General features: G+C 48.1%; 1 protein-coding gene and 1 long non-coding RNA gene across 4 annotated transcripts; one reads left to right on the top strand and one right to left on the bottom strand.

The window, feature by feature from the left end:
* Positions 1-102: 102 nt before the first annotated feature.
* Positions 103-9,058, bottom strand: LOC107035385 (uncharacterized). Of its 3 annotated transcripts, none has more exons than XR_004195558.2 (4): positions 8,937-9,058; positions 8,081-8,213; positions 3,565-3,715; positions 103-1,576 (listed from the first exon to the last, which is right to left on the bottom strand). It is a non-coding gene; the product is annotated as an uncharacterized lncRNA (long non-coding RNA). The 3 variants fall into 3 exon arrangements; XR_004195559.2 differs by lacking the exon at positions 8,937-9,058 and adding an exon at positions 8,425-8,540; XR_012064786.1 differs by lacking the exon at positions 8,937-9,058 and having other exon boundaries at positions 8,081-8,318.
* Positions 8,376-20,520, top strand: ARPIN (actin related protein 2/3 complex inhibitor). Its single transcript, XM_006198451.4, has 6 exons — positions 8,376-8,623; positions 9,997-10,072; positions 12,727-12,859; positions 15,768-15,974; positions 16,383-16,546; positions 17,406-20,520. Exons 1-6 carry the CDS (start codon positions 8,532-8,534, stop codon positions 17,412-17,414), a joined length of 681 nt encoding a protein of 226 aa, XP_006198513.1. The 5' UTR covers positions 8,376-8,531; the 3' UTR covers positions 17,415-20,520.
* Positions 20,521-20,796: the final 276 nt, after the last annotated feature.

The following is a 20,796-nucleotide window of genomic DNA, read 5'->3' as shown; positions in this document are numbered from 1 at the left end:
AAAAAGGAAAAACGGAGGGAAAAAAACAGAGAGGGAAGAAAAATCACAGATCATCATAACAAATATAGTAATAGTGGGAAAGTTTAAAATATTGTGAGAATTACCAAAATGTGACACAGAGACACGAAGTGAGCAAATGCTATTGGAAAAAAGGTGTTGATAGACTTGCTCAATGCAGGGTGGCCACAAACCTTCAACTTTAAAAAAAAATGCAGTTAAGTGAAGTGCAATAAAAATGAAGTATGTCTGTACTCTAGGTACTTCATATAAGCGGAATCATATAACATTTGTCCTTCTGTGTTTGGCTTATTTCACTTAGCAAGTGTCTTCAAGGTTCATCTATGTTGTAGCGTGTACCAGTATTTCCTTCCTTTTTAAGGCTGAATAATATTCTATTGTATGTAAAAACCACATTTTGTTTATTCATTCATCCACTGATGGACATCTGGGTTGTTTACACCTTTAGGCTGTTGTGAATAATGCTGCTCTGAACATGGGTGTGTAAATATCTTTTTGAGATCCTACTTTCAGTTCTTCTGGGTAAACACCCAGAAGTGGAACTGCTGGATCATACAGTAATTCTATTTTCAATTTTTTGAGGGACTTTCGTACTGTTTCCCCCAGCGTCTGCACCATTTTACATTCCCACCAGCAATGCACAAGTGCTCCAATTTCTCTTCATTCTTTGCCAACACTTGTTAATTCTGTTTCTGCTTTTGTTTTCCATATAACAGTCATCTTCATAGGTGTGAAATGAGTTTGTCATTGCCCCGCCTTTGTCAGTCTTCCCTTGCTCTGGGCCCTACTTGAAACTGGCAATCTTCTGAGTCCCCTAGCAAACAGATCGCAGCAGTGTTTCCAAGCGTGTTGCATGCTGACTCCAATACCGAAGAGGCCCTCTAAGCACTGTGCTCTTTCTCTGGCGCAAGCTGCAACAGTTTCCCTTTTACTTTAATAGAAATGTCTCGGAGTATCCAAGAGTACTAAATAAAAATTTCACCAATGTGGCAGACTTTTACATTTTTGTGGGCTTTATATCTCTCACTCTTTGTCACATAAGTGTCTTTTCTTTGTCACATATGTGTCTTACTAGGGCATTTAGGGTACTTGCCAATTTTTGCTCACCAGGTCCAATTAGGATGATGTCATCAATATAGTGGACTAACCTAATGTTCTGTAGGATAAGATGGCTGAGGTCTCTGTTATGTTTTGTGACAAAGAGCAAGAGAGATGTCATAGCCCAAGAGAAAAATTGTGACTGTGTACTGCTGTCCTTCCCACATAAAAGCAAGCATATTTTTAGTTTTTCAACCAATGAGGATCAGGAAGAATGCATTCATCACCTTTACAGCAGCAAACGAAGTACCAGAGGCTGTGCTGAGCTGCTCAGAGTAGACACCACACCCAGCAGGATAACTGAGAGGAGGGTATGCCACGCGGGTCCTCCAGGAGCCCACGGTGAGATGGGATTAGGAGTGCAAGAGGTTTGTTGTGAGGTAACACCGGTGACAACTCAAAAGAAGAGGAAGCAGGACTGGGCAGGCAGAGCTTTCAGACCACAATGCAGATCTAACACCTGTGAATGGAAAGTGGGGGAGGTAGCAGGATGGGGCAGGGAGAGCCTTAGAGACTGAAGTTGATCTGACAAAGTCCACGCCAGCCCAACAGGAGTTTCAGAGCAAAAATCAACTTCGACAAGGTTGAACAAAAGGCTAAACTGAACAAAGATATGATGGAAGCCAGCACCCTTGCACCCTCTAAGTGTCTGAAAGTGGCACTAATCTCTGCAGTTCCTCCCAGGATGTGGTATTACTTCTGAGTTACTCTATTGTCTAGGAGATGAGGAGGCAGTTTCACAGGCTTTTGCTGGTTCTTCCCATCCCTGGTCCTCAGGGGCATGGCCCCTGGTCCCCAGGTCAGAAAACCAACATCAGGTTCCTGTTAGCTTCCAAGTAAATCTTTTCAAAATATTAATGTGGAAACTAGGGGAATTAGCACAGGGTCATTCCACAGTCCCACTGAACAGACAGAAAGATTGAGTTGGGCCAAAAGTCCATTTACTGCCTGACTTCCATCAGCCCATTCTGATAGGATCGCCATGATGGTGTTTCAGGTCCTTTGGTATTAGCTTCAGCAGAGACCCCATTACGGGTATCCATTATTTAACTCTATTCAACAGGTTTAAAGAACTGTTAAAGAACTGGATATCCCCTTATCCCAATACACAGTTATTCAGTCAATGGCCACAGATCCCTTTGCAGGACCGGCAGACTATTTATATATATACTTGTGGTGGTGCTTTGGGTATAATGAGAAAAATACTTAGTTTTTGTCCTGGTTCTTGGCACAAAGCTCCTAAAAACCTGGGAATTCCCTGAATGATAAGGGTGATAGGAGCATCATTTGTTCTCATGAGGTGAGTCTTAGTGCCCCTGAATAGCTTCAGGATAGGGGCTGGTCTCCAGAAAGACCAGGGCTTAATTAGAAACTTGGGACTTTCAGCCCCAGCTCCCAAACTCCAGGGAGGGGAGAAGGACTGGAGATTGAGTTAATCACCAATGGCCAGTGATTACATCAATCATGCCAATATAATGAAAGCTCCATAAAAACCCCTAAATGGTGGCGTTTGGAGAGCTTCCAGATTGATGAACACATCCATATGCTGGGAGGGTGGCACAGCCCAACTCTAAAGGGAAAGAAGTGCTTGTGCTTGGGACCATTCCAGATCTTGCCTTGTGAGCCTCTTTATCTGGCTGTTCATTTGTATCCTTTATAATAACTGTAATAGTAAGTATTGCATTTTGCTGAGTTCTATGAGTCACTCTAGCAATTTAGTGAACCTGAGAGGAGGGGTTGTGGGAACCCCCGAACTTTGTAGCTAAGTCAGGGAGAACTGTAGGTAACTTGGGGATCTGAAACTTGAGACTGGTGTCTGAAGTAGGACACAGATCTTAAACCTGGAGTTTGATGCCAACTCCAGGTAGCTAGTGTCCGATTTAAATTGGATTGTAAGACACTTGGTGGGTCTCAGAGAACTGGAGAAATAGTTGGTGTGATTAAAAAACCTCTTATTGTTCCTCAAGGGGACTTGGCTCCCCCTTCAGTGAACTCTGAAAACTGACTCATGTTTGGGTATTGACAAGGGACCATAATTATCCATAACACTGGATGACATCAGCCTTTAACTCACCAAATCTAAATAAATAAGCATATAAATTTCCTTTTATTTGGGAGTCTAATTCCAGGGTCGAATCTACTTATTTACTCTCATTAACCTCAGAGGGCATCTCAAGATACCAGTGGCCCTCTGCTTGCTTGCTCACTGCCTCTGCACCTAGTCAGATGGTGGGTTCTCAGGTCTTACATAGTAAATCCCTTCTAACATTGCCCTCTCTCTTGGAGTCTTGTAGTGTGTGTCAAGGAAGTTCTGGCATCTCCACATACTATTAAGACCAGCTCCAGGGAACCTTGCTAAAATATTGAAGGCCAAATCACAGGTGAATGCCCCATGTCAATAAATTCTCTCCAGTCCAGCTTTATGCTCCATTCCCCCTAGTCATTCACCTCAGATCCAGTGCCACATGGCTTCCCTTTGCTCCAGACGGCACATGTTGACCAGGTCCTGTGATTCCTTGGGTGGGTAAGCTGATCCTCTGGGAGGAGGGACTGTACCTTCCTGCTCAGGTTGTGGTGAGTCCCGATTCTGATTGTGGGCCTGGAGGCAATGAGGGGTGAAAAGAGGCAGATCTTAAGAAAAGCAAATGACATCTTGCAAGGCACCTGCTTCCAGTGAGGTCTTTGCACTGTCTCCAGATTAGGGGAGAGGCTGCTCCTGGCCAGGAGAATTCAGGGGAATTTGGGGGTTCAAGGTATTCATGCTCATGCACCCACTGTCCCCACCCCAGAGACCCATGCTTTTCCTAGCAGGGCTCTGAATTTGACAGATCTAACACAGCTGCACAGTCAGCCTCCTCTGGCAGCACAGTCCCCTTTACAATCAGCTGCAGACCCTGACTTTCAAAAGTTTGCCCTGAAGCTGCAGGAGATGAGTCTCCTTAAAAACTGCCATTAAGCTCCCCATGGCTTTTACACATCTCAAGTTGGCTGTTAGCTACTCTAAGCCTATCATTTTCTTTTTTGCAGGTTTCTTATGCTGTTCATAAAAGCCAGCCTACTCTACATTTCTTATAATTATCATTGCCCCCCTACAATCAAATGCTACCTTCCATTTTCCAGCTCAGTTTCACCTTCCACCTGCACCTCATCCCAATTAAGCACAGAAGACAACTTTAGTATTTTGGATGCCCCATCATGCTAAGCGTTATCGCCACCCACTTACCACTAGCCATACTGTCCCTACTGCCAGTCAGAACAACAGGTAATCCAATTTCACAATCCTATCCCGAATGTCTTCTTTTAAGGTGGTGCAGTGTAGCCTTGAGGTGAGGTGTTGGGGATTGTCTCTGCATAAAGTCAGCTGGAGCCTAAGCAGTTTGGCTAGGACAGGATAGGTCAAAGGCACTGGCGGCTAAGAGGCTCCGATGTGGCATTAAAAGATGTCGGATACAAAGGCACATCATAGATTTTCTTTCCACACTAGGTTTACTCCCTTTGCATTTATTGATGTAATGTGATGGATAGGTTTAGTTCTCATTCTGGCATCTTGTTTTATGTTCTGCTTTCCCTCTTGAGTGCTTCCTTTGTTTTGCATCTTTTGCTCTGTGGTGTGCACGTGTTTTCTTCAGGCTATTTCACTGCATTGGCAGCAATTTAGCACATGATTTCTTCTGGAACCATCAGACTTTGTCAGGACGAGATGTGTCAGATATGCTAAGATGTGATCTTACGCATAAAAGCTAAGAGTCCACATGCACAAGCACTCCTGGTTTGTTTTACTGTTTACGTATTTGTGCCCGACAGAAATTCTGATGAATTCTATTTTGCTTTTCCATTACATGCACAGCTTTAGTGAGGACACTCCTGAAAGTGCTTCCATTTCAGGTTAATGAGGACCAAGTCTTCTGCTTACAACTTTACCTGTTTGATAAGTGGAGGAATTTTCTACACATCAGCCTCTGGCTCCTTAGTTTCCCACCTTGTCCCTCCTACCCACCCTGCACCGTCTGAGCGCCAGGCACTGCAGGGCACATTTCTACTGTGATGTGACCCCCGTGCTCTGCTCCTCTATGTCACACACTTTGTGCCCTACACCAGATGAGTCATCACAGAGAGTGGTAGGGCTCTCCTACACCAGGATGGCTGGCGAAAACTGAATTATAAGTAGGAAGGCCTATAGACCACATAAATCTATTCTGTAAAACCCAAACTATACGTATCTCATGTCAGCTTTCCCCTACTCAGATTCACTCCAACATCATCTGACATGAAGCAAAGGAGAATTAGGGCAAGAAGAGATAGTGTCTTAACTGACCAAACCAAAACTGTGTTACCTATGAAAATTTTACGAAAGCATATGCCCATGTGGACACACTGTTATGGCCCTTCAGCCCCGTCCTTAAAAGGGACCATGGAACTGATGGGTCCAAAGCTTAAACTGTCTCCATGTTGTACCTTATGGTTTATAATTTAGTATAGAGACATCATTAACCCACAAATAGGTGTAAGAAAGTCCAACAAAGTTGTTTTCTTCCCCCAAATGATTGATGCTTTTTAGGAAATACCAAAATTTTCAAAAGAAAAAATGTTCTTGTTCTTTTTTGTTCCCTGTCTTGCTGATGCCCGGTCTGCCTATTGTGCTGATGGGGTGAGGTGAGAGCCCAATAAGCAGAAGATCACTCTTATAAGAAAGGATTCAGAGCAGTACTGTCTGACAGAACTTTCCGCAATGATGGAAATGTTCTGTTTCGGCACTGTCCAACATGGTAGCCACTGGCCACATGTTGCTAGCCATTGAGCCCTTGAAACGGTGCTAGTGAGACTGAAGAATAGACTTTTAAATTTTATTTAGGTTTAATTAAAATGTGCATTTAAATAGCCATATCAGGCTGGTAGCTGCCATAAAAGGCAGGGAAGATCTGGAGCCATTTGAGTGGGAAGAAGACAAAGAAAGGGGAAGGAGGAGGTGGCGTGCCAGCCTTGTGGTTGTGACCAGCCTAGGGAGGTTTTTGGTTTGTTTGGGCTTTTTTAACCATTTTATTGAGGTACGATTGACACACAAAAAGCTGAACATACTTAAGATATACAACTTGATGAATTTGGAGGTAAGTACATACCAGTGAAGCCATTGCTACAATCTATGCTATAAACATAGTTTATCATCTCCAAAAGTTTCCCCAAGCCTTCTTTCTTTTGTGTTTGTGTGTAAGAACACTTAACATAAGATCTACCCTCTTAGTAAATGTTTAAGTATATAATACAATACTGTTAACTATAGGCACTCTGCTGTACAGTAGATCTCTAGGTCTTACTCATCTTGTAAACCTGAAACTGTGCCCTGTGACTACTATCTCTCCATTTTCCCTCCCCCAAGCCCCTGGCAACCAGCATTCTACTATCTGCTTCTGTGAGCTTTACTAGTTTCGATTCTTCATGTAAATGAAATCACGCAGTATTTGTTTCTCTGTGTCTGGCTTCTTTCACTTTCAGGTTCACCCATGTTGTTGTAAATGGCAAGGTTTCCTTCTTTTTTAAGCCTGAATAATATTCCATTGTATACATATACCACATTTTCTTTTTCCATTCATCCATTGACAGACATTTAGGTTGCGCCCATGTCTTGGCTACTGTGAATAATGCTGCAAGGAACATGGGGGTGCACATATCCCTTTGATATCCTGATTTCAAATCCCTCGGATATATACCCAGAAGTGAGAGTGCTGGATCATTTGGTAGTCTTATTTTTAATTTCTTGAGAAAATCCCATGGTGTTTTCCATAGTGGCTGCACCCATTTACATTCCCGTCCATGATGTACAAGGGTTCCCCTTTCTCAATATCTTTGCTAAAACACCGTCTTTTTGACAATAGTCATTACAGGTGTGACGTGATATCTCATTGTGGTTTTGGTTTGCATTTCCCTGATGATTAGTGATGCTTAGCAGCTTTTCAGATACCTGTTGGCCATGTGTATGTCTCCTTTGGTGAAATATCTATTCAGTTCCTCTGCCTATTTTTTGATTGTAGTGTTTTGTTGTTGTTGTTGTTTGTTTTTTCTATTGAGTTATGAGAGTTTCTTCTATCAGCCTGGGGAGTTTTGAAAAGACAGAGCCAAAGGGCAGTTCTGCCCAGAGGGGCTTCCCACTAAGGCTCTTCTATGTCCTTCCTTCTCAGAAGTTAGGGAGCAGCCAGGTAGGACAGACAGATAGGTGTGGGGCTGACTAATCCATTAGGCACAATGCCTAAGACACAAGAAAATATTTTAACTTTTTTTTTAAATTAGAAGGAAAAAAAGGCCAAAGAAAATGTCATAATATATATCAATATATTCATCTTTATGTCAACCCACTCATAAAATACAATCTAAAAACATTTTTATGGGGGAGGGAGGGAGCCCTTGAAAACAAAAATGCCTAAAACCCACAGAAGTCATAATGTGTGGGAGGAGGGGGGCTTCTTCAGCTCATCTTGGGCTCCTAGGTATCTACCTGGCCACCTCCCCTTTGAAGGCTGCCCCAGAGGCCACTCCTGACTTCACTAATGGGCTCCGTCTGCCCCAGGACTCGGCACAAAGAAGTCAAATAGGAGAACCAAGGCTCTCCAACAATCCTGCACCCAGGCTTGGAAAATGCGTCCCTAGAATGTTACATACTTGGGCAAAGGACAGTAGGGAGCTGGGGAGGGGTCCAAGAACTGTGCGGATGCTCCGTTCTAGAGTGAGTTTATTAAATCCTTACAACCCCTCTGATACTGACCCCGTTTTACAGAGGAGGAAGCACGGGCTCAGAAGGGTTGAGGAACTTGTCCAAACTCACACAGCTGGGATTCAAACTTTGGTAGGCTGTTGATCTGACACCCAAGCCCAGACTCCTTCGTTACAGACTCCTGGAACCCTTCCCTCAGCCACTGTGCGACCAAGCGCGGGGGTGGGGGTGGGGGTGCATAAAGAGCAGCTCTGTACTTACCACCCTGCCGTCCCTGAGGGCTGTTCCCTTTTTTGCATTCCTGCTCTCTGGAAACCCATCCTTCAGAGCTGATCCTATAGGCTCTCTGGGCCTTAATTTCCCCTTTGTGCGTGTGTGGGGCATGGGTCTTTCTCTAGCAACAAGGAAAGGGGAGCGAAAAGAGAAGGGCGTGGCTCCCCACCCCACCCCCATCCCACGCCCCGGGCTAAGGCCCCAGCCGGGTGTTCCCGGAAGCCCACCGCCCACCTCCCACCTCGCGCACTGTCTCGCGGGCAGGAATGAGGCTCGGCCCCTTTAAATTCCGCCCGGGAACGCCCGGATCCCGGGCCGCGCCTGTCCCAGACCTGCTGCTGGGAATTGTGGTCCTCCCTGCGCTTCCCCCTGCGGTGCCCCCCGCCCCGAGTGCCTGCTCCGTGCGCCGGGTCTCCAGGGCTCCGCGGCCGCGGGGATAATGAGCCGCATCTACCAGGACAGCGCCCTCCGGAACAAGGCGGTGCAGAGCGCGCGGCTGCCCGGGGCCTGGGACCCCGCTGCCCACCAGGGGTAGGCTCCGCCCTAGTCTCCCCATCGACTCCGGGGCTCGGCCTCTGTCGGCTCCCGAGGCTCAGCTTTGAAGCTGGCTCCCTGATTGCGGAGGGTAGGGGGCCACTGGGATTGGGTGCAGATGGGAGGAAAGACGGGGCTCTCCAAAGGCCTCCCGGGCCTCCGGTCCACTCCTCTCATTGCTCCCGTTCGCCCCATAGCTGGAGCTCGCTCCCTAAGACACAGAGCCGCGTAAAACTCCCCTCTTTTTCCCGTAACCTCGGGAGAGGGTCCAGTCATGACTCCAAAACAGGGCTCAAAAGGCGTTGCTTACTTCACGCCAACCTTTGTCTCTACCCAACCCCGGTGACTATAAACTCCACCACTTGCCACGCTGCCGTGCCTTCAGGCCTCTGCGCAGGCTGCACTCCCGCTCCAGAAGGGACAATGTCGTGCTGTGACCCAAACAGCGGGTGGGTGTTGGCTTGGCAGGGCTAGGGGAGGGCAAGGCCTGCCTGGAGGCGTGTGTTGGATTCGGAGGGCCAGGCCCTGCCATCACGGACATGGCGGTTATGACAACTAATGGACCATTCCGTTTGCAGTTACAATGCTAAAGAATTAAGGGGGTAAGGGGGTAAGGGGGGTGGATAGGGGCAAACAAGGTACAGGGAGTTTTCACTTTTCATCCCCATCAGCTGTCCCCACCCCTCTCCTATTTCCATGGTTCCAAAAAAGGAAGTCCCCAGGTTCTGCTATGAAAACTAGAATTGGGAAGCAGGAGTCCACTTCCTCTCAATGAGAGACCCTGCAATTTTGGGCTGGTCACACGACTTCTGAGTCTGGCTTTCTCCACTTCTGAAGTGGATATGAAAGAGAACAGGAATAAGAAACTGTTTTAAAGCAGGTGAAGAGATACTTTATAGCAGCTTAGGGAACCCCCCACCCCCAATTTGGTTAAATAAAAAAATAAAATCCTTTATATTTAGTAAATAATAGTTTACAAAGCACCTTAACATACATGATTTTACGTCATCATCATAGAGTGAAGTGGCTGTTACGCTCCCATTTTGTAGATAAGACTGAGGCTCTGGTTATAGTAGTCCCTGCAGGAGGGGCCATAGCTTGGTCTTGCAGCCTGGACAATGTTCCTTCCTACTCCTTGGACGGTACCCCAGCCTTTGGGGGCCTCAGAGGAGTGGAGGCCCCGTGTGGAAGCACAGATAAAGGGGCTGCTCCATATTTGTCAGGTGCCCAGTGAATCAGGGGCCAGGTGAACGGGAGACACACCTGGGACTTGGTTCTGTTCCAGTGCAGACTCTGACCCGGGCTGCACTTGTGATTCTTTCCTGAGGACTGACAGCACCAGTTGATCCCTCGTTCTCTCTCATCTCCAGGGGAAATGGCGTCCTGCTGGAGGGAGAGCTGGTCGATGTATCTCGGCACAGCATCATGGATGTCAATGGCAGGAAGGTGAGGATGTTTACTTAGAGCACCTACCAAGGCATCTCTCTCTGCTTGGCTCTGCCAGTGCCAAGACTTGGGATCCAGCTCTTTCCCTGAAGGGCTCACAGGGCGAATGGGTGGGTTGGGAGATTAGCAGCCAAAAGGGGCCATAAGTGGAAGAGATCAGTTAGGGTTGTGTTGGGCAGCAGACAGATGAGAGGGCCTGCATTCTTGCTGAGAAGACAGATCAGGCCCTAAACCCAAGGGGTGTGTTTGGGGCCAGTACTGGGAGGGCTGAAAGCAGGGAGGAGGGAGGGGAGTGGATCAGGACTCAGGATGTGGTGTCGTGTGGGCTGGAAGTCCCTCTGAAGAGGTCCTGTCACCTTCTGATGGGACAGATGTAGAGTGCTGGGAGGCTTGCTGGGTGGGCAGGATGAGTGGCTCTTTATTGTGGGGCTGAGGGCCCAGCTCCTGTCCTCTGGTCTGGTGGTTCCCATTGCCCCGGGGCCTGATGGACAAGGTCAGAGCAGGTTATCAGCCTATGTAGCTGCAGGGTGGTGAATATCTTAAAAGGCGCTCTTTAGGTCTTTTGACATCACCGTGTGTGACAGGATGTTGTAGAATATTGGGTTTTTATAAAGCAGGTCACCAATGAGGACCTGGATCTCCACGTGTGTATGGGTGCAGGAACATTGGGGTGTGAGGGGGGTTGCTGTGTTCTGGGCCTTTGTTTCCAGGCTGAGTGTGAAATCTGCGCTGCTGACACCACCCAGGGTTTCAGTTCCCATGTCCATCCCTTTCTGTTCCTGCTCTCTCAGCCTCCTGGGGTCATCACCATGTGGCTTTATCACCACCCATCTCAGGGGTCGATGGACACACCTGGCATTCACTATCCTGGACTCGCCAGTGTTTCTTTCTTGAGTACTAGTTCTGCATTTCCACCTCCATTTCAAAAAGCTCCCCCACCAGATGTGCTGACCACCATATCTCCTAGATCTCTAGAACTAAGCTTATCAAACCCCCTCTCAGAGGCCTGGGACTACACAGAACTGGTTTCTCTCCTGCACATCAGGTAACAGCCTCCCCTCCAGGCTCCGCACTAGTTTCATGCTAAGAGGTACTTTGCTGCACCCTCCCCTCCTTAGGACACAGGTCAGCAGGGTGGGCGCACCAACCTGGAGCCCCCAGCCAGCCTGCCCAGGAGAGCCCAGCAGTAGCCCCCGCTGATGCGGGGCTAGCCTGTCTTGTCTGTCCTCAACAGCAGGCTGTTCTCCTAACCCCTCTCCAAACTTGCCTCCTCTGAATTCCTCTTTCCTAATGATAGTGCAGTAACCCCCTACCCCACCCCTTTGCCCTCTCCAGCCACAAGCTTGCAAACCTCCATTGTGTTCCTCCACCCCTTCCGCAGGTGAGTAATCCTAGTCCTGTTGGCCTCCTACCTTGACCATCTTCCCTTCCCCTCCCTTCCTCTTTCCACGTCCACTTACCTCCCAGGGGCCTTCGGGAACTCAGCCTGTCCCCATCAAACCTCGCACTCGCCCTCCTGCCTTCTGGCTGCCCCCAGCACTCACTCCTGCCCTACTGCTGACCTGTCTCCTGAAAGGCATCTCTCAGGACCTCGCTGCTGTTCTAAAACCTGTCAGGATTCCTTCTAGTCTACCATGTAAAATCCAAACTCCAAATGCCAGCTCAAGGCCGGTCTTAAATGATCCCATTTACGTCCCCAGCCTGGACTCCCATGAGGCCTGGAGGGGTCCTGCGTTGCTCTAACTTACACACGGAACCTTGTCTTTTATTTTACGTTCCTGCCCAGGCTTTTAATAATCTTCCTTCATCCTTATTCCCACAGTTGCAGGTTTCTTCACCCTTGAGACAGGAAATGTTTCTCCCAGAAGGTGGTTTCCTTTTCTTTAATCTCTGGGAGCATTTCGGCTGCCTGTTTGATTAGGATAGCTGACAGCAGCATTTACAGCACACTTCATACTTTATGCTGTGTTTGTCCTTTTGTCATCTCTCTTCCTCTCCCCCTTTTTTATTTTTTGCATGCTTTTTTATTGAAGTATAGTCAGTTTACAATGTTGTGTCAATTTCTGGTGTACAGCATAATGTCTCAGTCATCCTTTGTTGTCTCTTGAACCCTTACAACATGCCTGAAAGTAGACATCACGTTGTTTCCAGGCAACAGGGGAAACTGAGGCTAGGAGTGATTTTTCTCCAGGACCCACATCCGTTGGAAGAGGCACAGTGGCTGTCCTCACTCACAACTCCATTTCAGTGTCCTTTCCATGGCATTCTGGATGCTTCCACTCCTGCTTTATGGTATTTGGAGTCCTTGGTGCTTGGGTTACAGTTTCCTGTATATTCTTTCTGTCTCTGATTGTGTGGAGGCCTTGGGATCAGGCTCTGAGCCTGCCCTCTCTTGCACATCTAGCGTGGTTCATCGTGGGTGGCAAGTGCTCTACTAAACACATGAATGAATGAATGAATGAATGAATGAATGAATGAATGAATATTGGGAGTGGGCACCTCTGGCCAGTTTGAGTATCTTTTGGAGCTGAGGTAGGATTCTAGGGTAGAGAGAGAGGCGGGGGAGGGCTGCAGCTGGAGCCCCGTGGGGAGTATGTGTATTGAAGGGTGAAGGGAAGGCAGCAGCCCCTCACTCTCTCTCTGCCTGGCCCCAGGAGCGCTACTATGTGCTGTATGTCCGGCCTAGTCGCATCCATCGCCGGAAGTTCAACCCCAAAGGAAATGAAATCGAACCCAACTTCAGCGCCACCAGGAAGGTGAACACAGGCTTCCTCATGTCATCCTACAGTAGGTACCCTCCGCCCTTCCTCCCTCAGGGCCCTCCTACACTGTGGCCTTCCTTTTCTTCAGGGTTTCTTGGCCCCTAGAAAGTGTCTTCTTAGCATGGTTGGCCTTAAAGCCCATGACTGGTCGAGGGTCCCCCACACACTCAGAAGGTCTGCAGTGCCTCACCTCAGTCTTGAGGGTTGGGTTGCCTTCCCACTCCTGCTGTCTCCTGCAGTCTGGCAGACCCATCCATGAACCTGCCTTTATGCGGAGCCCAGGCCTGGCTCCCATTGACCTTCATTTTCCTGCCAAAATTCTCATTTCGTTCTTGGGCCCTCTGTGGTCTCATTCCTCTTCCCAGTTTTGGCTGTAGAAGGACCTCCTTGCTGCCTGTCGTGCATGAGACGTTTTTGAATTTGACTGGGAATATCCATCCCTCAGTCATTTTATCCATTCATGCTTTCAGTTGCTCATTAGTTATCTGAACATTTAAGGATCATCTACTACATGCTAGATCCTGAGCTACACACTGAGGGTCCAGGGACAAACAAGACTCAGACTTGTACTCAAGATGTTCTCAGTCTGGTAGAGGAGATGGACAGGCCATGACTGGAGCCTGAGGAGGGGCTCTGAGTCCAGGCAGGCATGGTCGGGGGAGGTTCCCTGGAGGAGGGAACGCCAGTACTGAATCCTGAAAGACAAGTAGGAATCAGCCAGGTGCCAGGGCTTGGAAGGGTGTTTCAGGGAGGGGGCGGGTACCAAAGGCATTCTGGGAACTGAGTGCTCCGGATGCAGGTGAAGAGAAGCTGTGCAGGGAGGGTGCTCAATCGAGGCTGCAGGGGTGCTCAGCAGTGGGTGCTTTTAAGCAGGTGAGTGATGTGATTAGATTTGTTTTCAGAAATTCCTGGGGAGGTGAAGAGACTGGAGACCAGGAGGCTGTTAGGAGGCTGTGATGGCAAGGGAGGGAGTTAAGAGGGCCAGGATTAAGGACTGGTCAGTGAGGATGCAGAGACTGGGTAGACTCAAGATAGAGGAAGGACCATGGCTTCAGGGTTTGGATATAGGGAGAATGAAGAGGGGGTTGGGATGACCCCAGGATTTGGGCTCGGGTGCCAGGTTTGGAGGGTGGAGTGCAAGAGGAGCAGGTTTGGGGAGAAAAGTTCTGTTTGGGACACATGCCATTAGCTACATGGTGGCACTTCCAGGGAGAGGTAGATGTCCAATGGGGACTTGGCGATACAGTTCTGGACCCCAGGAAGAGGGCTGGCTGGCAGCACATGTTATGGAGTCATCACACATGGGTGGTATTGAAGCTGTGCCAGTGGACGAAGTTCCCCGGGAGGTCATCCTGGGCACAGCAACAATGGGGGATGGGGAAGGTGTGTGTCTCTGAAGCCCAGCGAAGCCCAAGGGGACAGGAGTGAGGAGGTAGCAATGGGATCAGGTGCTGCCCAGGGCCCAGTGAGGTCGGAACTGGTAGCATCCAGTGGGCTTCACGATGAAGTGCTCCCCAGTGGCTCTGGTGGGTGAGGCAGGGTCTGGGGTAGTGGGTGTCCAAGCCAGAATGCAGGAAGGTGTTAAGGAAAGATCTGGGAGAGGAGGAGAGGCAGGTCCCGGAGGTGGGTGGGGTTGGGACCTGGGGTCCAGATGAACTGGCCTGAGGCAGGAGGGGGACACCTTGTCCTTTGAGACCAGAGGGAAGGAGGAAGGGTTTCTTGTGGCTATAGGTAACTTGATGGCTAGGTGGTGGCAGGGAGGTGAGTGGTCCCACCTCTGGCTTCTGTTACCTTGTAAAGCAGGCAGTGAGGTGGTTTGTCGGGGGACACTGGGCAGGGTGAGGAGGAGCTGAGGAGATGGAGCAGTCTGAAAGTCCTCTGTGTGAGCTAGGTGTCTGGGGAATCCCAGAAGGCATCCCTGACGGAGCGGCAGAGGTTTTACACCGTAAGCAGGTGTGGTCCGGTCTTTGTGGCTGGCGGCCATCTGGTTATGCCTGTGGACAGCTGCAGGGTCGCCACACTCCCAGCCCTGCGAGGCCTCACTTCTTAGTTTGGGACTGGGACCCGTGCCCTACCCCTAACCCGGGATTAGTAGGTTTGGGAGTTTCAGGGTAGGCAGGTGAGACGCAGTTAGAATCCTTCCTGAGCCTCTGCACTCTGCCTGGGCCGGGACGAGCAGGCCAGTAGAGAGTTTGGGGACCACCAGAGTTTGCTGCTGGTTCCAGCAAACCCCACCCCAGCCAGGGAAACCCTGAGGGCAGGAAGAGGGCCCTGCCTGGTCACTGGCATCTCCGTGGAATTGTGAGGAAGGCTTGAATCCTGCCTCTTCCATTGACTAGCCATGTAACCCCGGGCAAATTACATAACCTCTCTAAGCCTTGGTTTTTCTCATCTGTGCAAAGGGAACAATAGTAACATTAACACTTGGGGTGGGTATATAGCTCAGTAGTGGAGCACATGCTTAGCATGCATGAGGGCCTTGATTCACTCCCTAGTACCTCCACTAAAAAAAGCCAAGGAACCCACCCCCCCGAAAAAGCCACTAACACTTGCTGAGGGTTTGCTGTGCATCAGGCCAGGTGCTAAGTCCTCTACGTGCATTAGAAATTTCTTTTTACATCTCATGTCAGTCCTATCAGGTAGGTACTGCTTTTATCCCTATTTGTCAGGCACAGGGAGAAGTTAAGTGACTTGCTTGAGGTCACACAGCATATAAGCCGATTTGCACCAGGCAGCCTGGCTCCAGAGCTTGTGCCCGTAACTCCTCTGCCATGAGATCCTGGTGAGTACTGGCAGGATAGGTACTCAGAGCCCTTCCTGCAGGTGGCTGTGAGCATGTAAAACTCTCAGCCCTCATCTGGCTCCTAAAAGGCCCTCCCACAGTGCTTGGAATATTACAGCGGTCATAACCCTCTTGTGCTGTGTGCCTGCAGAGGTGGAAGCCAAGGGGGACACCGACAGACTCACGCCTGAGGCGCTGAAGGAGCTGGTGAATAAGCCAGAGCTGCTTGCGCTGACAGAGAGCCTCACCCCCGACCAGACAGTGGCGTTCTGGATGTCTGAGTCAGAGATGGAGGCGATGGAGCTCGAGCTGGGGGCTGGGGTGCGGCTGAAAACTCGGGGTGATGGCCCCTTCCTGGGTGAGCAGTGCAGCCCTCACTGTGGTCTGATGCTCCTTATGGCCTGTAGGGTCTCCTGGCCTCCTGTCCAAGGCTCCCCACTCTTGCATAGATCTCATGGAGCCGGCCAGGTCTGGCCTCCCTGGGGACATGACCCCTTGAGATTTATTCCTAAGTCCCTGGACAAGTGCCCTAGGGCCAGTAGCCTGGACAGTCTGGATCTTGGGGCGCTGCCCAATCCCATGGTTCCTGTAGGTAGCCTTTCCTGTCTAGTGCCTTGGGGGTTCCACCCAGGGCCTCCCTAAGCACACCCAGGCTGCAGAGAGCAATGGCTTAACCCAGGCTGAGGGGTACTCGGCAGAATAGGCCAGCTCCCACTATGTTTCCACCGCAGGGAGAGAGGCCATTCAACTTCTTCCCTTCTTTCAGATTCATTAGCCAAACTTGAGGCTGGAACGGTGACCAAGTGTAATTTCGCTGGCGATGGAAAGACAGGGGCGTCCTGGACAGACAACATCATGGCCCAAAAGTCTTCAGAAGGGGCTGTGGTGGAGACCCGAGAGCAGGGGGACGGCGCAGAAGACGAGGAGTGGGTAGGTCAGGGGAGGCGACTGTGGACTTGGCATTGGTGTGGTTTATCTCTTGGCAGGAATTTTATATGTACTGGTTGTGGTTGGGCATAGGACAAAGAGACAGCAGCATAAACTTTACTTCGTAGTGGAATTCCTGAAAGTGTTAGCATCAGGAAAATTCTTTCAAGGTATGAAGAATGACAATCTGAGACCTTTCTTTTTGGTGAATCTGAACTGTGCTAACCAACAAGAGAGCCCCAAAGATTTATGAAAGCGGGAAACGAAAGAATGGAGTGCAGAGGGGAACCAAGGAGACTTAATGCCATTAAGGCTCCAAACATTTCCACTTCTAGTGAATACATTAGCCGTGTTGGGGCAATTGAGCAGCTGAATGAGCAGTTTTCTTTTCCCCCTTTGTTCTGGGCTCCCTGCCCAGAGTGGCTGAAAAATGGCTGACTTGGTCCTTAATAGTTTTTTTGGCCCAAAGGTCAGCCTCCTAGTTGATCCCCAGCCTATTCACAGTTGATTTGATTTTTTGAGGTATATTTCACCTGAAGATTTGAATTGTTGTCAAAAGGCCCCAAACTGAATGTTTAAAACAGTGTCAGAAAAATGGGCTGTTTATCTAGGTGATGAAGATGATGATGCTTGACAGAGAAAGCAGGGGCAGGTGGAGTAGAGGGTCTGGATTCCCTTTTGTCTTAAGAGAGTAAGTCTTGGACTGAAAAACAATTGGAGTTGCCAGGCCGGCTCTCTGGGCCAACTCTGAGATGAGGCCAAGGCAGGCCCCACTGGTGCCACTCAGTTGAACCCTTGTTTGTCTGATGACTTATAGAAGACTCTTATGAAATGTGCTTTATTCACATCTCTTTACCCCCAGGATGACTGAGGAGATGGAGTGCCTCCGGGGCCCACCAGCACTGTTGAGCATTTCTTCCATCAACTTTTACTCTGGAGCTCTAGGGAGCAGTCCACCAAGCCTTACCTGGTTCTTCCCCAAGGCCGCCATGGAGTACCCTTTGAACCAGCTCTACTAAAATCAAATCCAAGACCCCAACATTAGCAGTGGGACCCGATGCTGTGGCTCATGGAGGGTCCTTCCTGGGATGTGAGTCTAGTCTTCCTAGACATTTTCATGATGGCCCTCGCCCTGAGTGGTGTTTCTGGAAGCAGCAGGGCAGTCAGAGGGCCTGGGCTTGGTCTTGGCGCAGAATTGGGGGAAATCCCTCATCTGCAAGCAGAGTGGCTCAGAGGAGAAGTTAGCAGGGCCCCTCCTTCCTCTGCCCTTGGTGTATTTCCTGCTTTCCTTCCACACCTGCTCCCTCTGCCCCACCCGGCAGCACTCTGTGTTGTAGTCTCTGCTCTCTTGCTCAGATCTCCATGTCCCTTCTGCCCTTTTCAGCCCACAGAGCTGCCAGTTCTTTATTACTCCTCTGATTCTCTACCACCTTGGGGGGTCCTGTCTCCTGACCTCCCTTGGCTGCTTTCCTGGGGATGCTCTTCTCAAGGAGGCCGAGAGCATTCACAGATGGCTGGCTGGTCCCCATCTCTGACTCACTCTGCCAGAACACCTTTTTTTCTTGTTCTTTTGTACCTTGAGAACTTTTTATGAATGAGTGAATCTTCAGGAGAGGATTCTTCTACACTGATGGGGTTATTATCAGATGTAAACAGCTTTCCAGCGGAGCAACCTCCCTATAAGACAAAAGCCATATCTTTTCGGCCATGAACATTGCCTTGCTGGGTTGTGTGCCTGCACCCAGATCTATGAAGAGATCTGGAGTTGAAATCTACATGTCCTAAGAATGGGTAGGGACTTGGTGGGATGTGGCTCCTGCCTGCCACAGAGGAAAGTGTGGGTGGTGGTAAACTAACAATATTATTGAGTTCCTTAATGTGTCAAACACAGCACTAGATGCTTTCTGTCATAATAACTATAGCCACTGACTGCTGAGTGCTTCCGGGTGCTAGTACTTGTGCCAAGCACTTGCTGTATCTTACTTAATTGTCACAACAATCCCAAGAGGCACATGTGATTATTATCTCCATTTTTTTCATATGGTTCACATGGTTTTCATGGTGAGGTCCCAGCATTGATTGTCATGGTTCAAACTTTCATTTGCCTTCCTGCATGTTTGAGCTGGGCTCAACAATATGGCTGTGAGACTCAGGATTAACACTTCCTTTAGGCCACCTGCAGTCACAGGTCACTACACTGCTCTTGGGTCTCTTCTGTTCTTGCTGCCCTTTTCACAGTTCACATCCTTGTGATCTCTCACCTTGGTTATTGTAGAAGCAGCCTCCTTGGTGTCCTGTGTCCGAATGGGGCTGGCTCACTCTTGAGCACGCTGGGACCTCAACGATGGCAGTGGTCAGGGAAGGGATTAAACAGGAAGAGGACTGGGGACCCTGACTGGAGGAGAGGCACCCAGTGAGGGCATCCTGCTGCCCAAAGCACTGTGGCCAAAGGGTTTGGCAAGCTCATAAGGGAAGGCCACTCTTCTAAACAAGGAGGCCCAGGGTGTCAGTAGGGAAAACCCTAGGTAACAACTGGGCTTGATGTCTCGGATGGGTGGGGATGAGCTCCTGGAAGGAAAAGGCCATCGTGGCTGGAGCTCAGAGAATGGTGGGAGTGGAAGTGTATATGAGATGAGGCTGGAGGTCGGGTGTGGCACCTTCAGCATGTTAAGTATTTGGGGACTTTATCCTTAATACCTTGGGAGCCAGTGATCTAGGGAGGGCAGTAAGATCTGACTTGATTATTTCAAAGATCACTTGACTACAGAGAAATTGAAGTTAATAAGCCCAACTAGGAGACTGCTGCAGTTGAGGGGTAGAGCCTAGAGCGGTTTGATCTATAGCAGTGGCAGTGGGGATGGAAAGAAATTTAGAGGCAGGCGGAGAAGAGGCCCTGCAAAGCCATGGAGTTGGGGGAGTGGCCTAATCTGGAATATGCAATTTCTAGACATTGTCATTGCAATATTATACCAACGCATAAAATTTGATAATCCTTTTCCAGTTAATGATATATAACCACTTTCTACATTGCTAGTCTTCATACTATTGTTTTTAAGACTGACTACCTTAATAACTCTGTCATTTTTCCAAAATAGGGGTAATTAATTGATCCCTATTTGGAGTTGTGTCAAAACCTTTGTAAATTATATAGTTTCCTCAGTCTCACCTGCCACACACACACACAAACGCACATGCACACGCTATATTTTGGAGGTTATTTCTTTAGGGATGGATTTCCAGGAGTCAGATTACTGGGAATCTAGGAATTTTTCATAAAGGTCTTGTTATATTGCTAAATTGCTTTCCAAAAGGTTTGTTCTAAATTATAATCTCACCAGCAATGTAGGAGAGGACCATCTTCATGCTACCCTTGCCAGACATGGGTATGGTAATATTTTAAAAAATGATATTTGATAAGGTGAAAATAATACTTTATAACTTTAATTTTAGAGTTAATACTTTCATTTTAATTAGCCCATTCCCCCATTACTAGCAAGCTTAAACATTTTTTTTTCATGTTCATTTCCTAGGCTTATTTCCTCATTTGTTACTTGGTCCCTTTGCCCATTTATTACTGACGGGGAAGGTCTTTTTAGTGTATCAGTTATTTATATTTTAAGTGTAACCATGTGCCATATTTTTTAAAACTTTTCCATTTAAGAAATTGATTTACAAACATAAAATCTTTATATAGATAAGTCTGTTGACTTTTTGTGATTTTTATTGCTTCTAAACTTCGTAATATATAGTCTTCTCAGATGTTAGATGCTCACTATGATTTTCTTCTATTCATTATCTGGTTTTATGTTTAACTCTGATCCACTCTGCCTGTAATTTGTGAGAGGGTATGAAGTGAGATAACTAAATTGCTTATTTTCAGATTGCTAACCAGTTATCACAATATATTGAATTCCTTCCTACTGTCAGGGTACGATGTCTTCTACATCACATATTAAAGTAATTTTATATTTAAATTATCCGTTACGTTTCAATAAGTCTCCCTGTAATGACAACTTGAACTAGGTCTCACTCATTATGCTTCTGTTTTGAATTTTTTTTTTGGTATTCCTCCTCAACATTTGAAACATTTTGTAAGGTTTCAGTGCCTATTTATTGCCTTTGCATTCTTCTAAGTAAAAACCTCTGGCTACAAGAGTATACATTTTATTTTAGAAAATTTTAAAAAGGAAAAAAATATAATTTCACCATCATTTAAAAACAATCACTTATGTAGTACTCAATTATACACCATG

The sequence above is a fragment of the Vicugna pacos genome, chromosome 27, assembly GCF_048564905.1.
Source record: "Vicugna pacos chromosome 27, VicPac4, whole genome shotgun sequence".
Classification (NCBI taxonomy): Eukaryota; Metazoa; Chordata; class Mammalia; order Artiodactyla; family Camelidae; genus Vicugna; species Vicugna pacos.
The sequence above is the reverse complement of the archived record's forward strand: the minus strand, read 5'-3'. Positions and strand labels throughout refer to the sequence as shown.

Excerpts from the sequence above, each read along its gene's own strand:
- ARPIN (XM_006198451.4), top strand. The coding sequence starts at position 8,532 with ATGAGCCGCATCTACCAGGACAGCGCCCTCCGGAACAAGGCGGTGCAG. Across the intron at positions 10,073-12,726 it reads TGGATGTCAATGGCAGGAAG|GAGCGCTACTATGTGCTGTA; the intron begins GTGAGGATGTTT and ends GCCTGGCCCCAG. Across the intron at positions 12,860-15,767 it reads CTTCCTCATGTCATCCTACA|AGGTGGAAGCCAAGGGGGAC; the intron begins GTAGGTACCCTC and ends GTGTGCCTGCAG.